At 41.9% G+C, this 22,004-nt stretch overlaps 1 protein-coding gene across 9 annotated transcripts in view; it reads left to right on the top strand.

The window, feature by feature from the left end:
- TPPP (tubulin polymerization promoting protein) overlaps window positions 1-22,004 on the top strand; it is an 84,802-nt gene that overhangs the window by 16,716 nt on the left and 46,082 nt on the right. For 2 of the 9 annotated variants that reach the window (XM_053260993.1, XM_053260989.1), the window contains exon 2: window positions 9,956-10,270. In XM_053260993.1, the coding sequence (XP_053116968.1) occupies window positions 9,960-10,270 (311 nt within the window). In that variant the 5' untranslated portion in view covers window positions 9,956-9,959. Of the gene's footprint in view, window positions 1-680; window positions 862-5,241; window positions 5,507-5,947; window positions 6,156-6,502; window positions 6,610-8,678; window positions 8,797-9,955; window positions 10,271-22,004 lie in introns of those variants that run through there. The other 7 variants (XM_053260985.1, XM_053260986.1, XM_053260987.1 and 4 more) reach the window with 7 other exon arrangements.

The following is a 22,004-nucleotide window of genomic DNA, read 5'->3' as shown; positions in this document are numbered from 1 at the left end:
AGCACACTGAGAACTAGATAATTCATGAGACTAGATTCCAGTCCTGAACCCTTGGTAATGGGCAGGAATTTCTGCTGCTAATAACTTTTGTGGTACTTGGCCATGTAAAGTCTTCTGATGGAAATCATGCCTGTTGTAAACCATGAATGCACTATACATGATAAATGCAGAGGGATAGATAGGAGGAACAACTTCTAGGACTCTGTGGGGGTTGGGGTTGAGAGAGAAGAGATAATGGATTAACTGTAAAGACATCAGGGAATTGGAAACTGTGAACAAAGCACAATGCTCGGGTTAGTTTATTTGATCCTGACTTCCTTTAGATCATAATCAAGGGGCAGCATCCTGACTAGTTAGTAATGACTAAGCACCAATGAAATAAATGAGAGAAACTAAGCCCTATTAGAAAAATATATAGATTAGAACTAATAAGCAAATAATAATAATAATAATAATAATAATAATGAAACAGCCCTTTATGGACAGTGGGCACACATATAAGGTCTGCATGCATGCTTGGCAGAAATAAAGGAGGGAAGATTAGCAGTGATGATAGTTCTTGGTTCAAAGAGGCTAGGGATTTCGTGTGTGTGTGTGTTTAAGCTGTTGAGGATGTTGCATTGCTCACCCTTATAAAGCTGATCCCTGCTTAGCATAATGGCTAAATGTATGTCAGTAGTTCCCCTCAAGATTACATGGTGATCTGTAATTCTACGAGAGGGGTTGATGTCACGGGGAAGTGTAGCAGCAGGGAGACTCTGTCTCCTTGTTCTGTTTCTTATGTCACTTAAATGCCCAGCTTTTGATGTCCTATTTGGCTGCAGCTGAACACCAGGAGCTGTGGCTGGCTGAAGCTTGAAAGTAAGTTACCACTCCTCTGATTGCCTGTAGTGAGTGTGGATTGTGTCAAAGTGACCAGACAGGAGAAGCTGTTAACTGGAAGAAAACTGCTCTGCCCCGTCCCCCATATGTCAGTATTTCTTACACTTTGGGGACGTAAGTCCCTCACCTCTGTTGCCATATTTGCTCCGCTGCGTGGCTGTTATCGTGCTCTGTGACTATGCTTTGGGGTCTGTGTGAGAGAATTAGCTCAAATTGGTGCAAACACACACATACAGTAATGATCTTTTATAAGGTAGTTGGAAAGCTGTAAAGGCAGTTGCAGAGTTAATGTACTCAAAAGGAAGTCAAGGAGTCAAGACAAGTTTCTTGAAAACAAAGATTAAGTGTATTAAAAAGCAGAGGCACACAAGATTAAAGCAGTAGTTGGCAGCCTTTCAGGGAGCCAGTCAGAAGCAGCTAACAACAAGATGCTGGTCTTTAAGCATAGCATTGGGTTCTATTGAATGCAAACTTGAGAGGATCCTAACATAGAGGGGAAGGGGGGAAGAGAGGCAGGTGACAGTTAAAGTGAAGAAAGATAGTTACAGTATGCATAAAGGAAGGGAAAGTTGTGCCGTTGAATCAGTGTCGACTCCTGGTGACCACAGAACCATGTGGTTTTCTTAGTAGAATTCAAGAGGGGTTTACCATTGCCATCTCCCACGCAGTATGAGATGATGCCTTTCAGCACTTTACTATATCGCTGCTGCCCGATATAGGAGTTTCCCATATTCTGGGAAACATAGCAGTAGGGATTTGAACCAACAACCTCCTGCTTCTCTGCTGCACCATTAGGTGGAATATCTGTTCTAAATTCTGCATAGGTAGAGCATGCAGATTTCAGAGGTTGTTTTTCTGGAGGCAGAAGGAGACAAATAGTCTTTACTGAGAGTTATGGAAGTGGTTGAGGGTCCTAGGTAGTTCAGAATGCAAGTCCCCAAAACTCACACTGACCCACCTGCATGCTGGAATTTTATTGTGTAACCTAAGCATTTTTTCCTAAGGCATACTTACCTCTGTATGTATGTGTCTATATTAGGTCCTTGGGGTGGAGTCAGTCTTCAGTTCTGTTGATTAGTAGTTTTATCAGTTCAGTCATCAACATCATTTATTAAGGTCGATAGCCAGCCAGCAATCACAGTAATCAACAGTTACAGGCAGTATAACTTAAAATACTCCGGTACTAAATAATAATGAATAATACTGAATAATATTATTCCAACCCACCACCAGAATAATACATACACCTTTATATAACATAAGGATTAACCATTTGTTTCCTGATATTATTTACAAGCAGTGGCGCAAAATTTAGCCCACAGTAGGTAATCTCAGCATCCACATCAGAAAGGAGGAGATTTACATAAAAGTCGCCTGGCCTGCCTGGATAGTGTAACAAATTGGACCAATAAAAAGAGATCATATATCTCTAATAAAATACTCAATAAAGTAATGCATGCTCCACTGACTCAATCATGCCAGAACAGCAGGGGAGAGCCATTGGGAATACAGAATACTGTGAAATCTTCCCTCCAAAACAGCTGAAGGTAACACATTTAAACAGACCAAAGTAAAGGCATGGCAGAACTCAGGGAGAGTAAGTTTATATAAGTAATTAGCCGGGTATAAGCTTGATCTAGAATCAGGGTGGATTTGATTTAAATCAAACTGATTTAAATCACGATTTAAATCACTAGCAGGGTGGATAAAAATCAAAAAAATCCAATTTAAATTAAAAAAATCCGATTTAAATTTTAAAAAATCCAATTTAAATAAAAAAATGGATTTTTTTTATTTAAATCAGATTTTTTTTATTTAAATCGGATTTTTTTGATTTTTATCCACCCTGCTAGTGATTTAAATCGTGATTTAAATCAGTTTGATTTAAATCAAATCCACCCTGTCTAGAATTCCCTACAACCATGCACTGTGTAATTTGTGCAGTCTCCCAAAGATGCTGGCAGATTGATTCCTTGCCCTTAAAAGGGTCTATACGAGCCAAATCTGAAAATGGGAGGCCATTTTCATAATACTGAAGTTTCTTCTCCACCTCATTTTCCCATCTGAAGGAGAAACTATCCATTTAAAGCAGACGTGCACAACTCAAATGACCTGGTGCGCTGAAACCGACCGTGACCTGGCTCATGGGGGCCAAGGTCAATTTTTAGGGTGCTGATTATTAAAAACACTTAATATCAATCAATTAATAATTAAATCATATTAACGTGAAATTAATTAAAATGAATTTAATCAAAATTCAACTTTTGAAGTTCTGGCAGGCCAAGATTAATTTAAATTAATATAAAATAAATTGAATTAAAATTCATTCTAATAAAATAAATACAATACCATCTGTACAAAATACATAATAAAATGCATTGTTCTTCCTTTCCAACTCTGCCAAATCATCACATTTAACATGGAGCACTTATAAGGAAAAAATTAGAGAAGTTTTTCTCATAATATTGGATGAGAAGATTATTTGATCAGAAGGGAGAGAGAGAAAGTAAGAGGGAAAGGATGGGGCAGGAGGATTGGCTTGGGAGAGGGAGAGGGTACAGGCTTTATGGGAGGAGCCACCCTGTCACGGCAAACCTCTGCTTTTCTCTCTTACTAGTGGGCCCGGGCACAGAGCATCTGTGCCTCTAGCTAGCCTGCTGCTGCCAGGCCCGCCGCCGCCAATCCTCCTGCCCCATCCTTTCCCTCTTACTTTCTCTCTCTCTCTCTTCTGATCAAATAAACTGTCTTAGCTCTCAGGCCCCCAAACCTACCAGCAGCCGTTTCTTTCACGGGAAAGCAAAGGTATGCATCCCACTGATGTATATGGGCTGGGGACTGATTCAACACAAGCATTAGAAGAGAACTGGAATAGATTTTAAAGAAAAAATAGACTTTTAAAAATTCCTCCACCACCACCCCTGCCAAATCCCTATTTATTGATATATTTAGGTTGTTTATCCTGGAAAGAGTGTTTGAGGTATCAGATGAGCTCCCAGAAGCACTGGTCACTTCATGTCTCTTGCATAAGAAGTTTTCACCTTTTGGGGAGGGATACTCACTGTTACTCTAAATGCTGCACTGGGCATAACATGCTTTCTGGAGTGCATAAATATATTTTAAAGTATGATCCTCTGCTGCCTGCTTACTCTGAAGTAAGACCCACTACTCTGTACAACAGGGCTTGGAGCCAGGAAGGGTGTCTAGGTCTACAGCCTTTGAAAAACACCTGTAGAGGTTTGCCTCACCTCATTGGTTTGATTTGGAAATTGATGCTGCCCTCTTTGTTTTCTGGAATTCCTAAGGTGACATCCTTCCACGTTGCAATAGTAGCACAATGACTTTAGTAGGAAAAAACTACAAAATCACAATTTGGCTGATTAATTCAAGCTATGCTTTCCCCCTTCCTATTTTTAAAAGAGGAGAGAAAAGTGTTGCTTCTCTTTGGCTTTTATTTTTTTAAATTAGGGCAGTTTTAAAACAAGTGATTTAGCTCATAATTTTGTTTAGTGGTGTTTCTGTAGCGAGTGTTGCTATCATCTCTTTGATTCCTGTTAGTGACCTAGAGCCTAGATTTATAATAAATCTTTTGGATACTGTTCTGGGTAGTTTGAGAATCCTTGTCCTCTTGTCTCATAAAGTTTTGTTTTGGGTTTTCAACCCACTGGGGCAAATAAAGGACCTGATTTTCAGCATGTTCTTTGCAGCAAAGACATGCCTAAGCCTCACATGATATTTCCCACTTGGTGAGCCACTCAAGAGTCCTGGTTTGCTGTCTACCACCCCTGGAGTAGGAGGGAGTTGGAGGACAACTCACCTCAGAAAAAACAGCATCTCCATAGGTGCTGCTCCCCCAGATAGGGGGCCTATGTTCAATTCTTGCTCATGGGCCCCTTCAGGGCTTGTTATGCCACTGCTTTTAGCAAGGTTCACTGTCATTTCCACTAAAAGCATAACAAACTGCTGCTTGCATTGCAAAGGTATTTATTATGGTGGATAAGGGACTTTTAAAAAACTATAATGGCCCTTTTTGTTACTCCTCTGAATTGTACTGAGAATTCAGACAGATAAACTAGTTGCACAGCTGTTCAAATAAAAACAATATATTATGAGAACTGTAATAGCCATGGGAAACCCATGTTAATATAGGAGTCTATAAATCTACTTAATGTTGCCATATGATTTTCAATACAAGTGTGACATTGTTTAAGATTCTCTGTTTTTGTTATGTTTTGTTCTAAAATTATTTGCAACTGCATTTTTTAATATATGTTGTCTTTAAGAGCATTGGGGATATTTTATAGTCAAACAATATTGATGTGACTTCATTTATTTGCATAACTTGCAGTATTCTATACCAGCTGCAGCTTTAGATGCCTCTTCCAGAGCAAGCACATGTGAAGCACATCTACACTAATCCATCTTAAGAACATAAGAACAGCCCTGCTGGATCAGGCCCAGATCTTAGGGGCTACAAAAGCATGAATAAGTGTGGTGAGACCCCCCTGCTTTTGAAAAAGGGCAGAGATTATGCCCCAAGTACAGCTGATTAAAAGGTGCCACTTCTGCTCCTGGTACTTGATTTTCCAAGAGCAAGTCAAGATCCAGAAGTTCTGAACTTATTCAGGTGAGAAAATCATTGCCTTATCTAGCACAGCCACAGCAGACCCTTCGAAGAATATTTGGGTTCTTCCCCAGCATCGCCCATCTTGTTTGAGTGTTTTGAAGTAGTACAGAATATCACATTCCTATATTAGCTGTCTTGAATATAGGTCAAAGCTCAGCTGCTTTACAAGTGAAAGGCTCTATATTCAGCCTCTGCAATCTCCAGTTAAAATTTCATTTGGCAGGGCTAGAAAAGCTTTCTGACCAAGACACTGGAGAGCTACTGCCCGTTAGAGGAAACCATCACAGCTGGTCTAAAATAGAATTAAAAGCAGCCCTCTAATGATGAATGTCTAGCATGTGAATTTGAGATTGCTGTAAACACTTGCATCTGTTCTAGTATGGCTGAGATCTCCCTGATTATCAAAGAATGTTGCAGTTCTTGAAACAAGCATGCAAATAGCCACCTGCCTCATCACTTGTGGCAAGTGAAGCGTTGCCTCCAGGCAACTGGTGTGTTACCACGCTTGTTTGGACTCTTAAGCAAGCAAGTCCCCATCTATGGCAAGTGTGTCCCATGTGGGTCACAATGTTTGGATTTAGGGGTTGGGATTACTCAGAATACCAGGGGGAACCTTTTCCCTACTGTAGCCAGCTGTCCTTCCAGTAAGGTGAGGTCAGAATCATTAGCACTAAGACATTCAATGTGAATAACTCTGGATCAGATCCAGACAGTGCCGCGTCTCCTTAGAGTATCCCAAATGAGCAAACAGAGTAAGAAACAAGGACTTCTTGAAAATAAATAAATATGTTGTACAGGCACAATGCCAAAACTAGGTGTTTTGGCAATGATTGTACTAATCTCATTACTTTTGTCAGATTATAAAGTCAACGTTACTTATAACGTGCCTAAGTTTTGTCTAATAGCAAGGAATATTTGGCAATATCTAATGATTAATGTAACAGAATAATCTGCTATGTCATTGTACTGAAAATTATACTGTTGTTATTGTAATAGGTATTATGCTCATTCATGCTTCTGTACTAGTCAAAGACTGTAATGAAGTCTGTCTGTCTACTAATGGAGGAGAAGGCAACTCCTAGGGAGAAGAGGAAGAAAGAGAGGTGAGGGAAGTTTGCGACTTGTGGGGCCTTGGAGCTGGCTGAGAAAGTGGAAGGCTCCTCAGGAGGGAGGGAAGAAGAGTGGGGAGAGAGAGTTAGGAGAGACTTGATACTTCCCCCAAAGTCTGCTAATTTGTGAGTGATGCCAAGGGGGTGGATCTCATCAGGGAGGTCCAAAGGATCCTCACTGCAAAGGGTACTGCCAGAGCAGAGTGGCCAACCTGGTAGCAGGTTCCAAGAGGCTACGGGATTGCATAGACTCACTACCAAGATTAAGAAGCAAAGTGGTGGAAGCAGCACCGTGCTCCTTGTTCCATTTGGGCTGAATGCATATCCTGTTTTATATGACAATTTGTATGCCTTGTTTTACAGTATGTGTTTTTATGGGAAGTCTTTTAGTGTTGTGAGCTGCCTAGAAAACAACTTATTATGGGGTGGTTAACAAATAAAATGTTGTTTATCTATTTATTTATTATGCAAACTGTGTGCAAGCCTAGTTGCAACAGTGGGGAAGAGGCACCAGCACAGTGATACAGCTTAGGGTCAAGCAAGATCCAAGGCAATTTTATACAGGGTGCCCCACACAGGAGGTATCCAAGGATCTGTGTTCTCTCTATTCCGCCCCCCCATCTATTGCAGAATGAGTTCTGTTTTTGGGTGCACTGGCAGTATCAAGGCAGTGTGCACACACATGCATTCAGAATGGGGCCTTCCTGATTCAGCTTGAGCGGGATCTAAAATTAACTGAGCAGATGTTTTAAAAAAAACACAACTTGTGTGTGTAGACACGTGCACATCTTAGAAGAAACACTGTCAAAGATAGTGATTCAGCTTAGGGCTTCAGAGGGTTCACTCAGGGGAGAAGATGCAGCTTCTGGACTCACATTAGTCTTTGAGAGGGGCAAGGGTTTGAGTGCAGGCACAAGCACTTGGCCAGGCAGAATTTCAGCCCAGTGAAGGGCACACTTTTAAATTTTTAAAAAATTGTTTACATTTCTATTCCGCTCATCCTCGAAGGAGCCCAGAGCAGTGTACATAGTTAAGTTTCTCCTCACAACAACCTTGTGAAGTAGGTTAGGCTGAGAGAGAAGTGAATCCACCATGATTCCACATCTGGAGTCACACATGTGTTTAACAGCAGGTTTTTCCTTCTGGGGTTTCCTAGTAGGGACTGGGACTTGAAAATAAACATTTGTTGAAGATTTATTGAGAGGGTTGGGAGGTTGCTATGCAAGTGGAAATGCCAGTATGAAAAGGACTCTAGTGTGCCAAATCTAATTAAGTGACTCCAGAGTTATTTTGATTGCATTTGCGGGTGTGGTTAGGAGGTCTGCTGGGACATTCCTTTGTCCCAGGATCCCTTTGTTCCAAAATGGACATTTAGCCTTCTAAAGAATTCAGTATGGCTCTGCATTGGTGCTGATGAAGCTGCAGCACGCCCCTGCTGTTGCATGGAAGTGGCTGCTCACACTATGACTCTCTTTGCCCAGGTCCTCACATTTCTGCTGCAGGGGAGTCTGTGGGTCCAGCTGGGGAGGCAGTGGGCATCTGGGAGCTGTCATACCTCCCAGCGCTATCCCCATGGGAGATTCATCTGCATGAGGTGCTCCTCCGTTACACAGCCTTCCAATTCAAGGACCACCACCACCACCACCTACTACTACAAATATTTATATACCACTTTTTAACAAAAGTTCCCAAAGTCGTTTCCATAGAGAAATAATAAATATATAAATAAATAAAATAAAGGGGGCTCCCTGTCCCAAAGGGCTCACAATCTAAAAAGGAACATTAGACTCCAGCAACAGCCACAAGAGGGATGCTGTCCTGTTGCTGGCCAGTTGCTCTCCCCGTGATGAGTAAAGAAAATCACCACTTTAAAAAGGTGCCTCTTGGTTCAGTTAGCACTAGGGTCTCTACTCTGAACTAGGGTCTCTACTCTGCCTTCCCAGGCTCTTTGCACCAGTTCCAGTTGGATGACTGCTAGGCGATTTTGGTCTTAATGAAGGCTTGTCTTCCTCATGGCACCAAGCATTTGTCTCTGCACCAGTTTTGTTCTGGTTTAAGGCGAAGTTCCAAAACCAAGTGATGCTGTCTCATAAGTGGAAGCTTTACAAAACCTGTAATGGAAGCTTTACAAAACCTGGTTCATCAGTCTTGTTTCCCGTCGCCTCCTACAGGGACCCATAGGTAGATGAGCTAGTGGCATTTTCATGATATAGTGACTTTTGTAAATTTATTTGCAAATCTATTTGTCATAAACATGAATTGTATCAAGCTCACAGATAATAATTGTAGCATTGCTCAGATACTTGTGAATAATTCGGTCGAATGTGTGTGAGGTTACTCCATCGCTTGTGCCTTCCACCCCACGCTGGATTAGGGTGTGTGTGTGTGTGTGAGAGAGAGAGAGAGAGAGCGCATAGGGTGAACAAACTGGGAGGTGAAACCGGACTTCCCCTTCCACTCCTTACGCCTACTTTGGCTGACTCTACACAGGCATCTCTCCCACCCTTTCCCACATGCTGCTGCTCAGACTGTCTTGCCTCTTGTTAACTTAATGCAGGCACCTACTTAAGACTATGCTTTGCTTATGCTTACAGAAGTAGAATAACTGCAATTTCCAGATACAATTCAAAATTTTAAAAGTGTTTTTAAAAATTTTTTCTAACCTACTACATGAAGTTCAGAATTAACCCCAGAAGGCATCCTTAGGCCTGATAGGCTCATACATGTAGACTGATTGATTTCTTGTTGCTTTATTACTTGATACTTGCTGACTGAGGCAATATGAAAGTAATACCTGTCATGTTAGACTTGGGATTTCTGAGGCCTGGCCTATGTATGAGGTGGAAGATTGCAGAATGAGGTGGAAATGTAGTGGCAGAATGGGCTGTACCACTTCAGACTGGAGGTGGAGCATGTATCTCCTCAATATCTTAAAACCCTACTTGCAAGAAGGAAAATAGAGCAACAGAGAGCACGCTGTTTTTATGAATAAATAATGAATACTTTTCAGTGGTTTGGGGTTTTTTTACACATTTTATATCCCGCTCTTCTTCCAAGGAGCCCAGAGCGGTGTTCTACATATTTAAGTTTCTCCTCACAACAACCCTGTGAAGTAGGTTAGGCTGAGAGAGAAGTGACTGGCCCAGAGTGACCCAGCAAGTCTCATGGCTGAATGGGGATTTGGACTCGGGTATCCCCGGTCCTAGTCCAGCAAAATGGCACATGTATATAGGTTTCTTATTTTCTTAGGCTAAGTGGGACGGTTTGTATTTATAAAAATAGTCCGGCTAATAAAACAGTAAGTAGTGGTATTATTACCTCTTCTTCATCTTCTTTTTAGCACAATGGCTGACAACACAAGTAAGCACACCAGACATGCGAACAAAACACCTCCAAAGTCTCCTGCAGATCCTGCAAAAGAAAGAGCGGCCAAAAGGTTGTCCTGTGGGTCAAACAGCTCCCACGAGGGGGCTACTGCACCAGAGCTGAGTGCACTTGAAGAGGCTTTCAAGAAGTTTGCCATCCATGGGGACACAAGAGCCACAGGAAAAGAAATGCATGGGAAAAACTGGTCCAAGTTGTGTAAGGACTGTCACGTGATTGATGGCAAGAATGTGACTCTCACAGATGTTGACATCGTCTTCAGCAAAATCAAGTAAATTCTCCTCCCTGCCCCTTCAGTCTTGGTTTACGTTTTCCCCTCTGATGTCTTATATTGCTGGGAATGTGTGTGAGAGTAATAATTTTAAATATCTTAATTATTTAATGCTGCAATTCTATGCACATTTACCCAAAAGTAAGCTTTGTTGAATATAACAGAATTTACTTTTGAGTATGCAAGCATAGCAAAGAGCTGCATGTTGCATGAATTTTCAGAAAGTAAAATAATGGTTTTGAAATAAGAAGCATTCTTTCTTTGATTTAGATGATGCATACATATGTCTTAGCAGGCATTGTGTTAGAAGAGACAGTTCTTCCTGCTGTCTAGAAAACAAGGATTGCCTCTTTTTAAGGTGACACCATCATCTGTTAGAAGTACTTATTATTTATTATATTTCTATACTGCCTGCTATAGATTTCTCTAGGCGGTGTAGAAAGTTAATACTTGTATTAACAATAATATATGTATTTTAAAATCTGCCTCTGGGTTAATTGTTGCGCCTTTTTGTTTCAAAAGGGTGTTGTTGTTGTTGTTGTTTAATCAAACTGATTTAACTGATGAAATGTTGCAGTCCTAGTAACCTTGCATTGGCTAGAACAGACCACTTGTCTTAAACTGAAGGCTTGTGATTTGCACCCAGGTTATGTCCTGCTCTAAGGTGGCTTGCACCAGTTGCAGCATCTCCATTTTTACACTATTTTGAGAGAGAGGGATGGAGGGAGGAAGAGAAGGCTGACATATATAAGAACAGATTAAAAGTGGGCTACATATTACAGATTATGAGTTAATAGTTGTTCCCAGATATGAAAATGTTGAAAACTGCTGGGCTAGACTGTATGTTAGTAAGTAATAAGTTTGTTGTTGTGACCAGAGGTCATAACATAGCACAACAGAGAAGAAAAAATACAATGTACTGAAAAGTTACATCCGTTAGATTGAACTAAAACCAAAGCTACATTTTAAAACATATAAATTTATTTCTGAGTTTAAAAGAAAGCATAGCAAAGGTGGCAACTTGTCAACTGATATATGGAATCGCATCTGCAAAGACATAGCTCAGCATTCTACATCAGAAACCCTAACGTTTATCTATCATCAGTATTTTTCCCCTGATCACATCATAATAAGCTGTATGGGAAATAGTTCTCATCTATACCATTTAAAAAAACAGTCACAAGTGACACATTCCAGAATAATATACACTGGCCAACACATGTGCTCAGATGTTGGTGTTTTTGGCCTACTGGGGCTGCTGTGCATATTAAAGGCAGCCCCACAAGTATTGTGGAGCTTCTCAGTTGCACAACTACTAAAAACAGTGTGCACGGTACTTCTGCAGTGCTTCTTCCATAGCGCAACACAAGTGCCTGCATGCTGTTTTAAGTGGTTGTGTAACTGCCCGCCTCTGCAACACCCCTGAGACTGCCTTCCACATGCACGGCATGTGGAGTCGCAAAAGTCTGAAATGCTGATGCTGGAGTGTGCAACATGTTGGCACTATTAGCCTCACTTGTGAAAGTGATCTCTCACCTTTTTCCTGTGGGAAGATAATTAAGTAGTGGATGTTTGTGGGAGAAAACTGCTTTGCTTCAGGGCACATAGGTATGAGTCCCCTGGTAGCTGTACACTCGTATAAATGTCTCTCAGTCTGTATTTTGCTGAGTAGTTTGGACTGTTCTGAAAAATAAAAGGAATTCAAGAGAACAGCTTTGCTACCTGATGCAAGATCCTTCCTGATGCAAGATCAAGGAAGGCTTAAAGTAGGGCAGCACAATTTTGGATCTCCAGCTTTTTTTTTGGACTGCAACTCCTATGATCCCCAGCCAGAGTGGCCAATAGTCAGGGATGACGGGAGTTGTAGTCCAGCATCTGTAGGAGGGCCAAAGTGGTGCATCCCTTGCTTAAGGGGTGCCAGCCCTTCTGTTCTAAATGCTTTACTTGGAAGTAAGGCCATGAAGCAGAATGAGGAGTTAGAATGGACTGTACCACTTCTGACGGCAGGGTACAGAGTGAGAAGGCAGAACAAAATGTACAGACTGCAAATTTTTTTTGGCAGCAGGTGTGGAGCCAGCCAAGTGGTGGCCTGCATCCAGCCCTGCTCGGCGGCCCCCTCCAATATGCCCATGTGCGTGATATCATGGAGGAGCCCAGAGCGAACTCCCCACCCCCCCAGGCTGCCGAGAGCCCGGGCGAACTCTTCGCCAATTATTTCAGGCGGCTCCGACTGCCCGATAGAACGTTTTCCCCTTCCTCTCCCTCTCTGGGGGGAGAGAAAGGGGAAAACGTCCTATCAGGCAGCCAATGCTGCCTGAAATGACGAGCTGAGAACTCGTTCAGGCTCTTGGCAGCCCAGGCCATGCCCCCTTTGACAAGGGTGTGTGGCCCGGGCTGCTGAGAGCCTGAACGAGCTCTCAGCTCGTCATTTAACCCTAACTGCCCGGAGAGGGAGAGGAAGGGGAAAACGTTCTATCGGGCAGTCGGAGCCGCCTGAAATAATTGGTGAAGAGTTCGCCCGGGCTCTCGGCGGCCCAGGCATGGGAAAGGGGAGGCTCTCAGCTGTCGCTCTGTGTTTCTATTGGCTGTCTTGCCCACTTCTTCTCTTGGGGTCGGTCACTTCATGCCAACCTAGCCACTGGCCTTACAAGCATATTAAGTTCTGCCCCCACATTCCCATTCCCCACTCCTCTGTTCTTGCTATAACTGGATCTCATGAGGTCACACAGTCCCATGCATTGGGCTATGCAAGCCAATATTTGCAGCACCAAATAGACCTCATCTATCCTGGAGAGACCCCCGAGCCCGCCGGTCGGGGGCCTACTCATGTGTCGCCACGCGCCATGGCAACACACAAGGAAAAAGAGGAGGTTAACGGAGCGGTCGCTCCATTAGCCTCGGCTAAGCTGGGAGTATTTAGGGCGGCTATCTGCTGGCAGACACCCGGCTCCCATTGCAGCACACGATCGCTCCAAAGCAGGCTAGGCTCCCTTAGCCCACTTTTGGGCGATCGTGGGAATCACCTCTGTTTCTCAAATATTTTTCAATAAGCCAAGTAGTTGATTATACTAAAACAAATGCAAAGCTTTATGTAAAAAAGAATTATTGGAACACTGTGCTCAGTAAAACAAATGTGCCCTTTCACACATTTCCCAGGGATAATCACCCGAAAGACATTAACTCTGACTTTGAAATTGTTGAATTTGCCTAATAATGCATTAGCATTCATTCATTAATTTTATGAAACAATGCTGGACATTTGAACTAGCATTACACATGTGCAGTAGTGCAACTTCTAGACTACTGCTGCACTGTTGCTTGAGTGGCGGAAGGGGCAGTTTTCGCCAGTCTTTCCTTCCCTCTGAAGCCCATTGTGCATTGACAAAATAGGTCTCTGGGGGTCACATGATGCTCAGGTATATATTTTGGTGATGCACAATGGGCTTCAGAGGGAAGGGAAGACTAGATAAAGTTGCCCTTCTCCCACTCAAGCAGCAGCGCAGCAGTAGTCTTGCAATGTACATGTGCAGCATTATGAGTTCCAGCCTAGATGTCAGCCAATGAAATTTTAGAAATGGAACATTTTCCACAGAAAAATTGAGTAAGGGGAAATTTTCCACCCCACATCTCTGGTATTCACCGATGGTAAATGTGAACAAAAAATACTCTTAGTCCATCTAGGTTGTTGTCCAGTATAATGTAAATAATTTGCGGGACATTTTTTAGTAGTTCAAATGTCTTCATTATTTCTGCTTCTGCAACCTTGTCCATTAGTTTTTCTTGCCACTTTTTTGAAGGAGAAAAATAAGCTACTTTATACCAAATATGTTTCCTTTCAAGGCTCTGGACTTTTTTTTGCTGTAACATGATAGATATTGCTACATGTTGGGAATTATAGATTCACAAGACGCCATTGCCTACCAACAAATGTGTTTTACTATTAGAATCATTCCCCATACAGAGAACAGTATAATAAGTCTCCAGCCTGACAGGCTCATTTTCTATGTGCAGGAACCTTTTGTATGAATAAGCCACTGCCACCTTTTTAAAAGGTGGTCTTTGTTAAGACAAGGCTTTCATTGTATTAGTAAAGGAATATTCGTACAGTGATAATGAGACATTCAAAGATGTCACCCTCAGCATGAAGTGGTATAATCTAGGACTACACAACTTTGGCCCTCCTGTAGATATTGGTACAACTCCCATAATCCCTATTAGCTACTGTGGTGGGGGATGATGGGAGTTGTAGTCCAACAACAGCTGGAAGGCTGACATTATAGAGCCCTGCGGTAAGAGCTGTACTGTATCATTTTCCTGGCTGTGTTCTCAACTCTCTCCTCAATCTTTTCCATACCCTTCCTCTGTTACCCATTGTGTAGTAAATAGCTGGATTGTGCTATGGGGTTTATTTTTGCAGATGTCAGCAGCCTCATTTAAGCAGTCTCTCAAAAGTGTTAAAATAATGCACCGTAGAAATACCACTATATCATTAACCCCCCATTAACTAACTTCCTTCATCTATTATCAAAAAATACAGTAGATGTTTTTATCACTTCCTCTCTCTTAAGAAAAAACATAACTAAAACTCTGAAATGGGTTTCCTGGTTTTCTTTTCTCTCCCCACCCCCCTTTTTTGTTGAGGCAGAAACTAACCCTTATGTCAGATGGTGCAAGAGAGAGTGAAATGGGCACCTGTGATAATTTGATAAATGACTAGCCTATCCTGGAGGGGCAACCGTAGAAATGGAGAATGGCAGAACAGTCAGGAGGGACAAGGGAACTGCCACCAATCCTGCTGCCTGGAGCTTGGATCCAGAGCTACTGAAAGGGCTAAGACATATAAAAGTCAGCTAAACCAAGGTGTTTTCCTCCTAGGTTAAAACATCAAGGAAATTGAATCCTTGTGCATGCTGTTGTAGGAGCATGAAAGGATCTCAGGGCATAGCAAGGATCAACGACCCACAACAATAAGCACTTGTTAAGGAGGATTGGAAGCCAGCCAAAATTATTCTAACCCAAGAGCTTTTATTTTATTCATGTTATAAACAATCCTATGCATGTTTACTCAGAAGTAAGTCTCAATGAGTTCAGTTGAGCTTATTCACATAGGATTTCAGCCATAGTTATATATTGACTAGCATAGAGGAAGGCTGTGTGTTCTGCCATTTCATTATTTTGTTCAAGCACAAAATTTTGTACCAGTTCAGCATTCTGAGAATCTTAAGTATTCATTAAAAACAAAAAAAGGTTCTAGTCCATAAAGCTAGATAGTCATGGAATGGGCTATTGGATACAGAATTGGATGAAGTCTCAGAAGCCAGGGGAGTGACTCGGCATTTCCAGTGGTTGGGCTTCATGACTCTCTGCTGCACTCCATGACTGTCCTGTCAAGGTGGGAGAACAGAATGGGAGGAGAGCTGGTCTTTGGTAGCAAGCATGAATAGCCCCCTTTGCTAAGCAGGGTCTGCTCTGCTTGCATTTGAATGGGGGACATGTGTGATCATTGTAAGATATTCCCCTTAAGGGATGGGGTCACTCTGGGGAGAGCATCTGCATGCTTGCATGCAGAAGGTTCCAGTTTCCCTCCCTGGCATCCATAGAGGGCTGAGAGAGGCCCCTGCCTGCAGCCTTGGAGAAGCCACTGCCAGTTTGCGTAGACAAATCAGAGCTAGATGGACCAATGGTTTGACTTGGTATAAGACAGCTGTCTATGTTCCTAATGCTGGATAGCGCTAAGGGAGCAAAGTTCTCTGACAAGGACCAGAGGTAGAATACAGTTTTAAATACCTCTAGGCTTAGACTAACCTTCCACCTTCCTGCCTGGTGAGCAGAGAGATGTACAAATTAAATTATCTGACCTGGAAATCTAGCACTTTCCCTCCACTCCTTCACGTCCCTCCTAGCTTGTTGCCTGCACTGGTATGCAGGCTGTGGGGAGCACAAAGTTATTTGGTGTAGAAGAGGCTGGTTCATTGGGGGACTTGTGCTCAAAGTCAGTGAGTGCTGGTTGAGGGCTGCCTCCCTTTCTGGGGCTCCCAACTGGTAGGCTCAGGCTCTAACCTGGTGTTAGGGCTTGGGGCCGGCTTCTCTGGCCCAACTGCTCCCCGTTCTTCAAAGTCTGACTCTTCACCACTGCTCAGGATTAGTCATGGCAATGATTAGCAAGACTAGAATAATAATAATGCAAAGTACTCATATACGTGCATGTTTGATTTGCATAACTTGCATAGATTGCAGAATTCAGCCCAGAAATACATCATCTTGGTGAATGGTGAAGAGTACACACACGAGTGAGTGAGTGTGTGTGCGTGCGCATGTGCAGCATTAAATATATGCAGCCCTCTATCAAAGCACACAGTTAGTGTTTCTCCCCATTGTTTAATTCTAAGCATGGTTTAAATAAACATCACATGAATATTTGACTGAAGAATCCTGTCTTGTTTGTGGTGTAGAGTGTTCAGGGATGCTTTCAGCATCTGGGGAAGTTGCATCTGCTTTCAAATGTGTTTTCACTGGAGATCTCGCTCTCACTCTCATTGTGGTGGGGGTGGGGGGGTCATTGTTTTCTTTCAACCCATCACTTCACAGTGCTTTGATGATTTTGTAAGGAGTAAGTGACGCAAAAGCAAAATTTATTAAATCTTGTGCCCTCTGTCTAAAGAAGGCAGACTGACTGCAATTAAAAGGGATGGAGTGGAAATAACCCTGTTTCAAAATGCAGCTGTGTATTTCTGGTAATTCTGTGCATGTGCGCGCAGGCACGTGATCTTAATATTGGGAGGGAGGGACCAAAGTCTTGTAAGAAGAGATGCAAGAGACCTCAGACCAGAATTCTGACATATTGCTCTTGAGCACATAAATGTTTCTTGTTTATCAAGGTCAGCAACTCTTGGGGGGATTCAGTGCTAAAGATATGCCATAATCTATGTCGTCTCATGTTTGGTCTTTTATTTTCAGAGCACAGACACAGTAGAAACCACTGAAAAATAAGGCCATAAAGTTGCTAATTCTATGTCATTACTTGACTGAAAAATCCAAATATTGCTGCTCATACTGGCATGTTGCTATGGCCGCAGGGAGGCCTGAATGACATCATGCTTTGGATCTGTTGTGAGCATTTATTTAGATAGATGTCTCCATAGAAACATTTGTTTGTTTCTTTTTTCTGATGTTACCAAGTGTTACATTTTAAATGTGGGTTTCTGTAGCAGATTGCTATCAAAAACAACTGCTAACATTAGGAGACACTATAAATAAACCTAGGCCTCTCCACACCCAAAATTAAATAATTGGGGGAAAGAATCAATCAAAAGAATAACTATGTTTTGTATGAAAAAGAGGAGCTATTGTTGTTCTTACAGAGAGGTCTTGTAATATGCTGTACCTTGACTTCTGAAAAGTTCCACCCATGTTGGAAACAGCATAAATTCAAATTGTCAGGCAGCTGTTGCAATCTAGTTCTCGTTATACAAGACTCACAGGTCTCTTGAAAAACCTGCTACCTGAGGCCAAAGTTTGAATTGAGCGGTAGCTACAGTAAATCAACAGAACAGAAAACCAGATGTGGACATTGTCCCTAACAACTTTGGCAAGGGGAGAAAACACAGACTCCCCCTCTCTCTTCATGCATGTTGAATATTATTGTTTTAAACTTCAAACACTTGTAAGAAGTTAGCACTTCAGGGTTGTTCTTTGGTTAAAACAAATCCTTTCTGATATTAGTCTGAAGTGTGTTGTGTTTGCTGAAATTATATATGGTCTCTACAGTTGTATAAATACCTTTTATGTAATGGAATGAGATCTTTTCATGGTGATGCACACTCTTGGATCTTTTTAGAGAAATTTGTTAAAAATTAGCCGATTAAAACCAGTTAGTGGATTTATTACATCTAAATTAATTTGCATGCCATCAAAATAAAAATGCCATTTGGAGGAATTGTGAGAGCTAACAGTTTAATAAAAGCTACTACTCAGCATCAGAATGAAAAGGGCTGAAAATAATGGCAAGTATCATAATGTTGTACACTGCCTAGAGATTTTCATACTAGGTGGTATATAAATAAATAAATAAATAAATAAATATTAATCATTACAAATTTGGAAAATCATAGCGTTCTGGCCACTGCATGTTTAAAAAGATATTGTTGAACTGATAAGAGTACAGAAGAGGCCAGCTAAAATTATCAAGGGATTTGAGCACCTTGCTTATGAGGAAAAGCTGAAACATCTGAGGACTTTTATGTCAGAATAAAGATAACTAAGGGAAGTATGAAAAAGGTTTATAAAATAAGAAGTGTAGAGAAAGTGGAATAGACATTTTTTCTTCTTCCTCTCTCATGATACTAGACCTTAAGGATCAGCTAATGAAGCTGATTGGTCATAGGTTCAGAGCAGACAAAAGGCAGTACTTCACACAATGCTTAATTTACTAGGGGATTCGTTGCCACAAGATGTGGTTGTGGTGGCCCCTAGCTGCTAGCTTTGATAGCTTTAAAAGAGTTAGACAGATTCATGGGTAATGGGTCTATCAAAAGCCATTGGACATAATAGATACATGGAACCTCTAGGTGCAGAGGAAGCATCTCTCAAGAGAATCTGCCTTGAAAAACACTGCAGAAGCACACTGTAAATTGAAATCTATCCCTCCCAACACAGAATATACGTTTCAAACACAGTCAAAAAATGGCCAAAAAAAGAATCACTGACCCAGCATCCACTGCCAGCCACAGTGCCTGTGCTGCAGTAACATCATTGGCACAAGCTGCTCTCTCACACACAGTTATGACTCTTAATACATTACTTGCTAGCATTGCAACAGATGCCACATCAGCACTCTTAGCAGCAAGCATAGCCATAAGCTCAACTAGAGCAACATCACGTTTTGACTGAGTATACCTTGCAATGCAGGATTGAAGAGCAGACCAGAACAGTGAGTGAAGCACAAGTTAGTCTTAAAGTCAGACATGGAAGCTCATCACAGCAATCGCCAATAAATATTTTATGCCTACGCACGTGCACACACACACCTGCCTCTATCAACTTCTTACCACAACACTATCTCACAAACAAAACAAACCACAACTCAAGGCAGGCAGGCACCCCAAATTCTGCCTTTGTCAATCTGAGATCCCTCAGATGAACCTCCCTTGAAGATCTTAATATGTGGCAGGGTTCATAAAGAAGAAGGCATTCTCTTAAATACCCTGGGCTCAAGCCGTTAAGGGCTTTAAAGGTAATAACCAGCACTTTGTATTTTGTCTGAAAATGGTAGCCAGTATAGTTCTTTTTGCTATACTCAATTGAATATGGAGTAATATGCTCTTTTCAGGATGTCCTGGAGACCAAACTGGTAGCAGCATTCTGCACGATTTGTAGTTTCTGGACTATGTACAAAGGCAGCCCCAGGTGGAGTGCATTGCAGTAGTCAAGCCTGGAGGTGACCAGCATATGCACCACTGTCTTAAGGTCACTCACTTCCAGGAAACGGCGCAGTTGGCAAAGCAGCCAAAACTGATAGAAAGCACTCCTGGCCACCGCCTCCTCCTGAGGTATCAGAGAGAAGGTTGGGTCCAGAAATACTCCCAAACTGTGGACCTGTTCCTTCTGGGGGAGTATAACCTCATCCAGAACCAGCAGATCTACTCCTGAAATGTGGCTTCCTAAAGTGAGCACCACTGTCTTGTTTGGATTCAGTCTCTGTTTGTTGCCCCTCATCCAACCCATTACTGCCTTGAGGCAGGCATTTAGGGAAGTTATGCCATTGCCTGATGAAGCTGACATGGAGAAATAGATTTGGGTGTCATCGCTGTACTGATAACGCCCTGCACCAAATCCCCTGATGATCTCTCCTAGCAGTTTGATGTAGATGCATTGGAGACACAGTTTTAGGCCACAGTTGACTAACACAGGTGTATGTGGGTAGACTATCTACTTGGAATAAATTGTGGGCAGTAAGAAACTGGGGAACTGATCTGGTGGAGGTTACATATTGTTCTCTGCTTCAGCAGTTTTACGCTAGTTGTCATGTGGTTAAGCCAGCAAAAATGCAAACTGAGGCAGTGAACTCTTTCTTTTCAAATACATTTTAGACTCAAAGCAAGGGAAAGAAGTGCAATTTATATGAGCCTGTATGTTGGAATAGCTCCTGCTCTTGTAAGTCTTACTTGGCAAATGCAATGCTGTATTGTGGATATGGGTTCGCAGAAGAAGCCTTTCAACTGTAGAGAGACTCCATTAATCACAGTACTAGATTGCTTGTCGTGTAGTTGCCTGCAAGCAGAAATCCTGGGGGTAGAGTCACAGCACAAGAATGGAAACGTTTGCTTGTTAAATGCTAACCAAGCAACAGATGAACTGAGACCTTGGAGCTGTATGGGATATGATCACAAGAGGGTAGTGAGGGTCCTGGGCCAAAAAAGTACAGTGTAGCTTATTAACTGCATCTTGTTATGAGATAGGATGCCATCACGAAAACAGCCTTTGCATGCTTTGGCTCAGCCACTAATTGGTGAGAAGTTTAAGTACTATATATAGATGAGGGAGAGTTTTGTTGCTGAAAGAACCTGAGTCAATGTTTCATGAAACAATTCCTCTTCGAGTTTTCACATTGACTTCAATGAGGTGGAAAATATCTAGGCATCTTGTTTTTGAACTGAGGAAGAGGTGGAAAAACCCAGATGCCAGTTTTGGGGGGAAATGCATGTGTACTGGTTGGCCCTCTTAATCTCTTGGTATTTATTATACTATTTTCCAGTAGTGGAGTAGTGTGTTAATGTTTAATGCATGTAGCACAGAAATCTGGCTTTAGCGTCTTCTATTAGAAAGCAGAACCCTCATGCTGAACCCAGTTAAATGGGATATCTCTATAGTTCTGCCCTATTTTTGCCCAATCATTTTGTTTTGCAGTTTTCCTGTGACGTTCAGACCCTTATTAGTACATTGATGAGCAAGTACTATGGGAAATGACCTACAGCCTCCTGGATCATGAATTGTGTAGGAATATAGATATCCAGATCAAGACTGACATCTTGATTTGACTCTTAAGTTGGTGCTTGATTACATATGTTATACTTGGGAAGTGTTCTCTCTAATTTTTTCCAACTGTGTGTGGAATGAGTTTTGTTCTGGGTGGCAGTATCAAGGCAATGTGTACACATGTGCATTCAGAGTGAAGTGTTCCTAATTCAACCTGAGTGGGATCTAAAATTAACTGAGTGGATACCTTAGAGGGATCACTGCTTGGGAATTCCCCTTGAATTGGACTTGTGTTATGCTGTATGTAGTACATTTAGCCTTTATTCTGTTATGTTATTTCATAGCCTATAATGTATACAATTCAATGATGTCACATTATAAAATGTCTAAGATACAAAATCCCAGGATGAGGCTATATAGATGAAGGTATAAGACTGTGCAAAGAACAATAACCTAAATTCTCAGTGACTGGGCCACCAGCTGTAAGGAAGTGGATGTAGTTTCCATCCCATTGGTGTTTCTGAATGTGGCCCTTTACTTTTCCACATAGAAATGAATGGCAGCCACTCATTTGTGTGAGGCAAAATGGAACACTGTAGCTGGGATCCTGCTGTTGAAGGCAAAACCTATCCTCTGCCGTAACATTAGATGACTCATTCCACACTGATGGGGCTCCCACAATATGTGGGGAATAATGTGTGTGTGTGCCAGGTGCATAGAAATCTACTGCATGTCACCCCTCGCTTTCCTGCAGTATGGA

Source organism: Hemicordylus capensis, chromosome 6 (assembly GCF_027244095.1).
Source record: "Hemicordylus capensis ecotype Gifberg chromosome 6, rHemCap1.1.pri, whole genome shotgun sequence".
Lineage (NCBI taxonomy): Eukaryota > Metazoa > Chordata > Lepidosauria > Squamata > Cordylidae > Hemicordylus > Hemicordylus capensis.
This window is presented reverse-complemented; position numbering and strand designations above follow the sequence as displayed.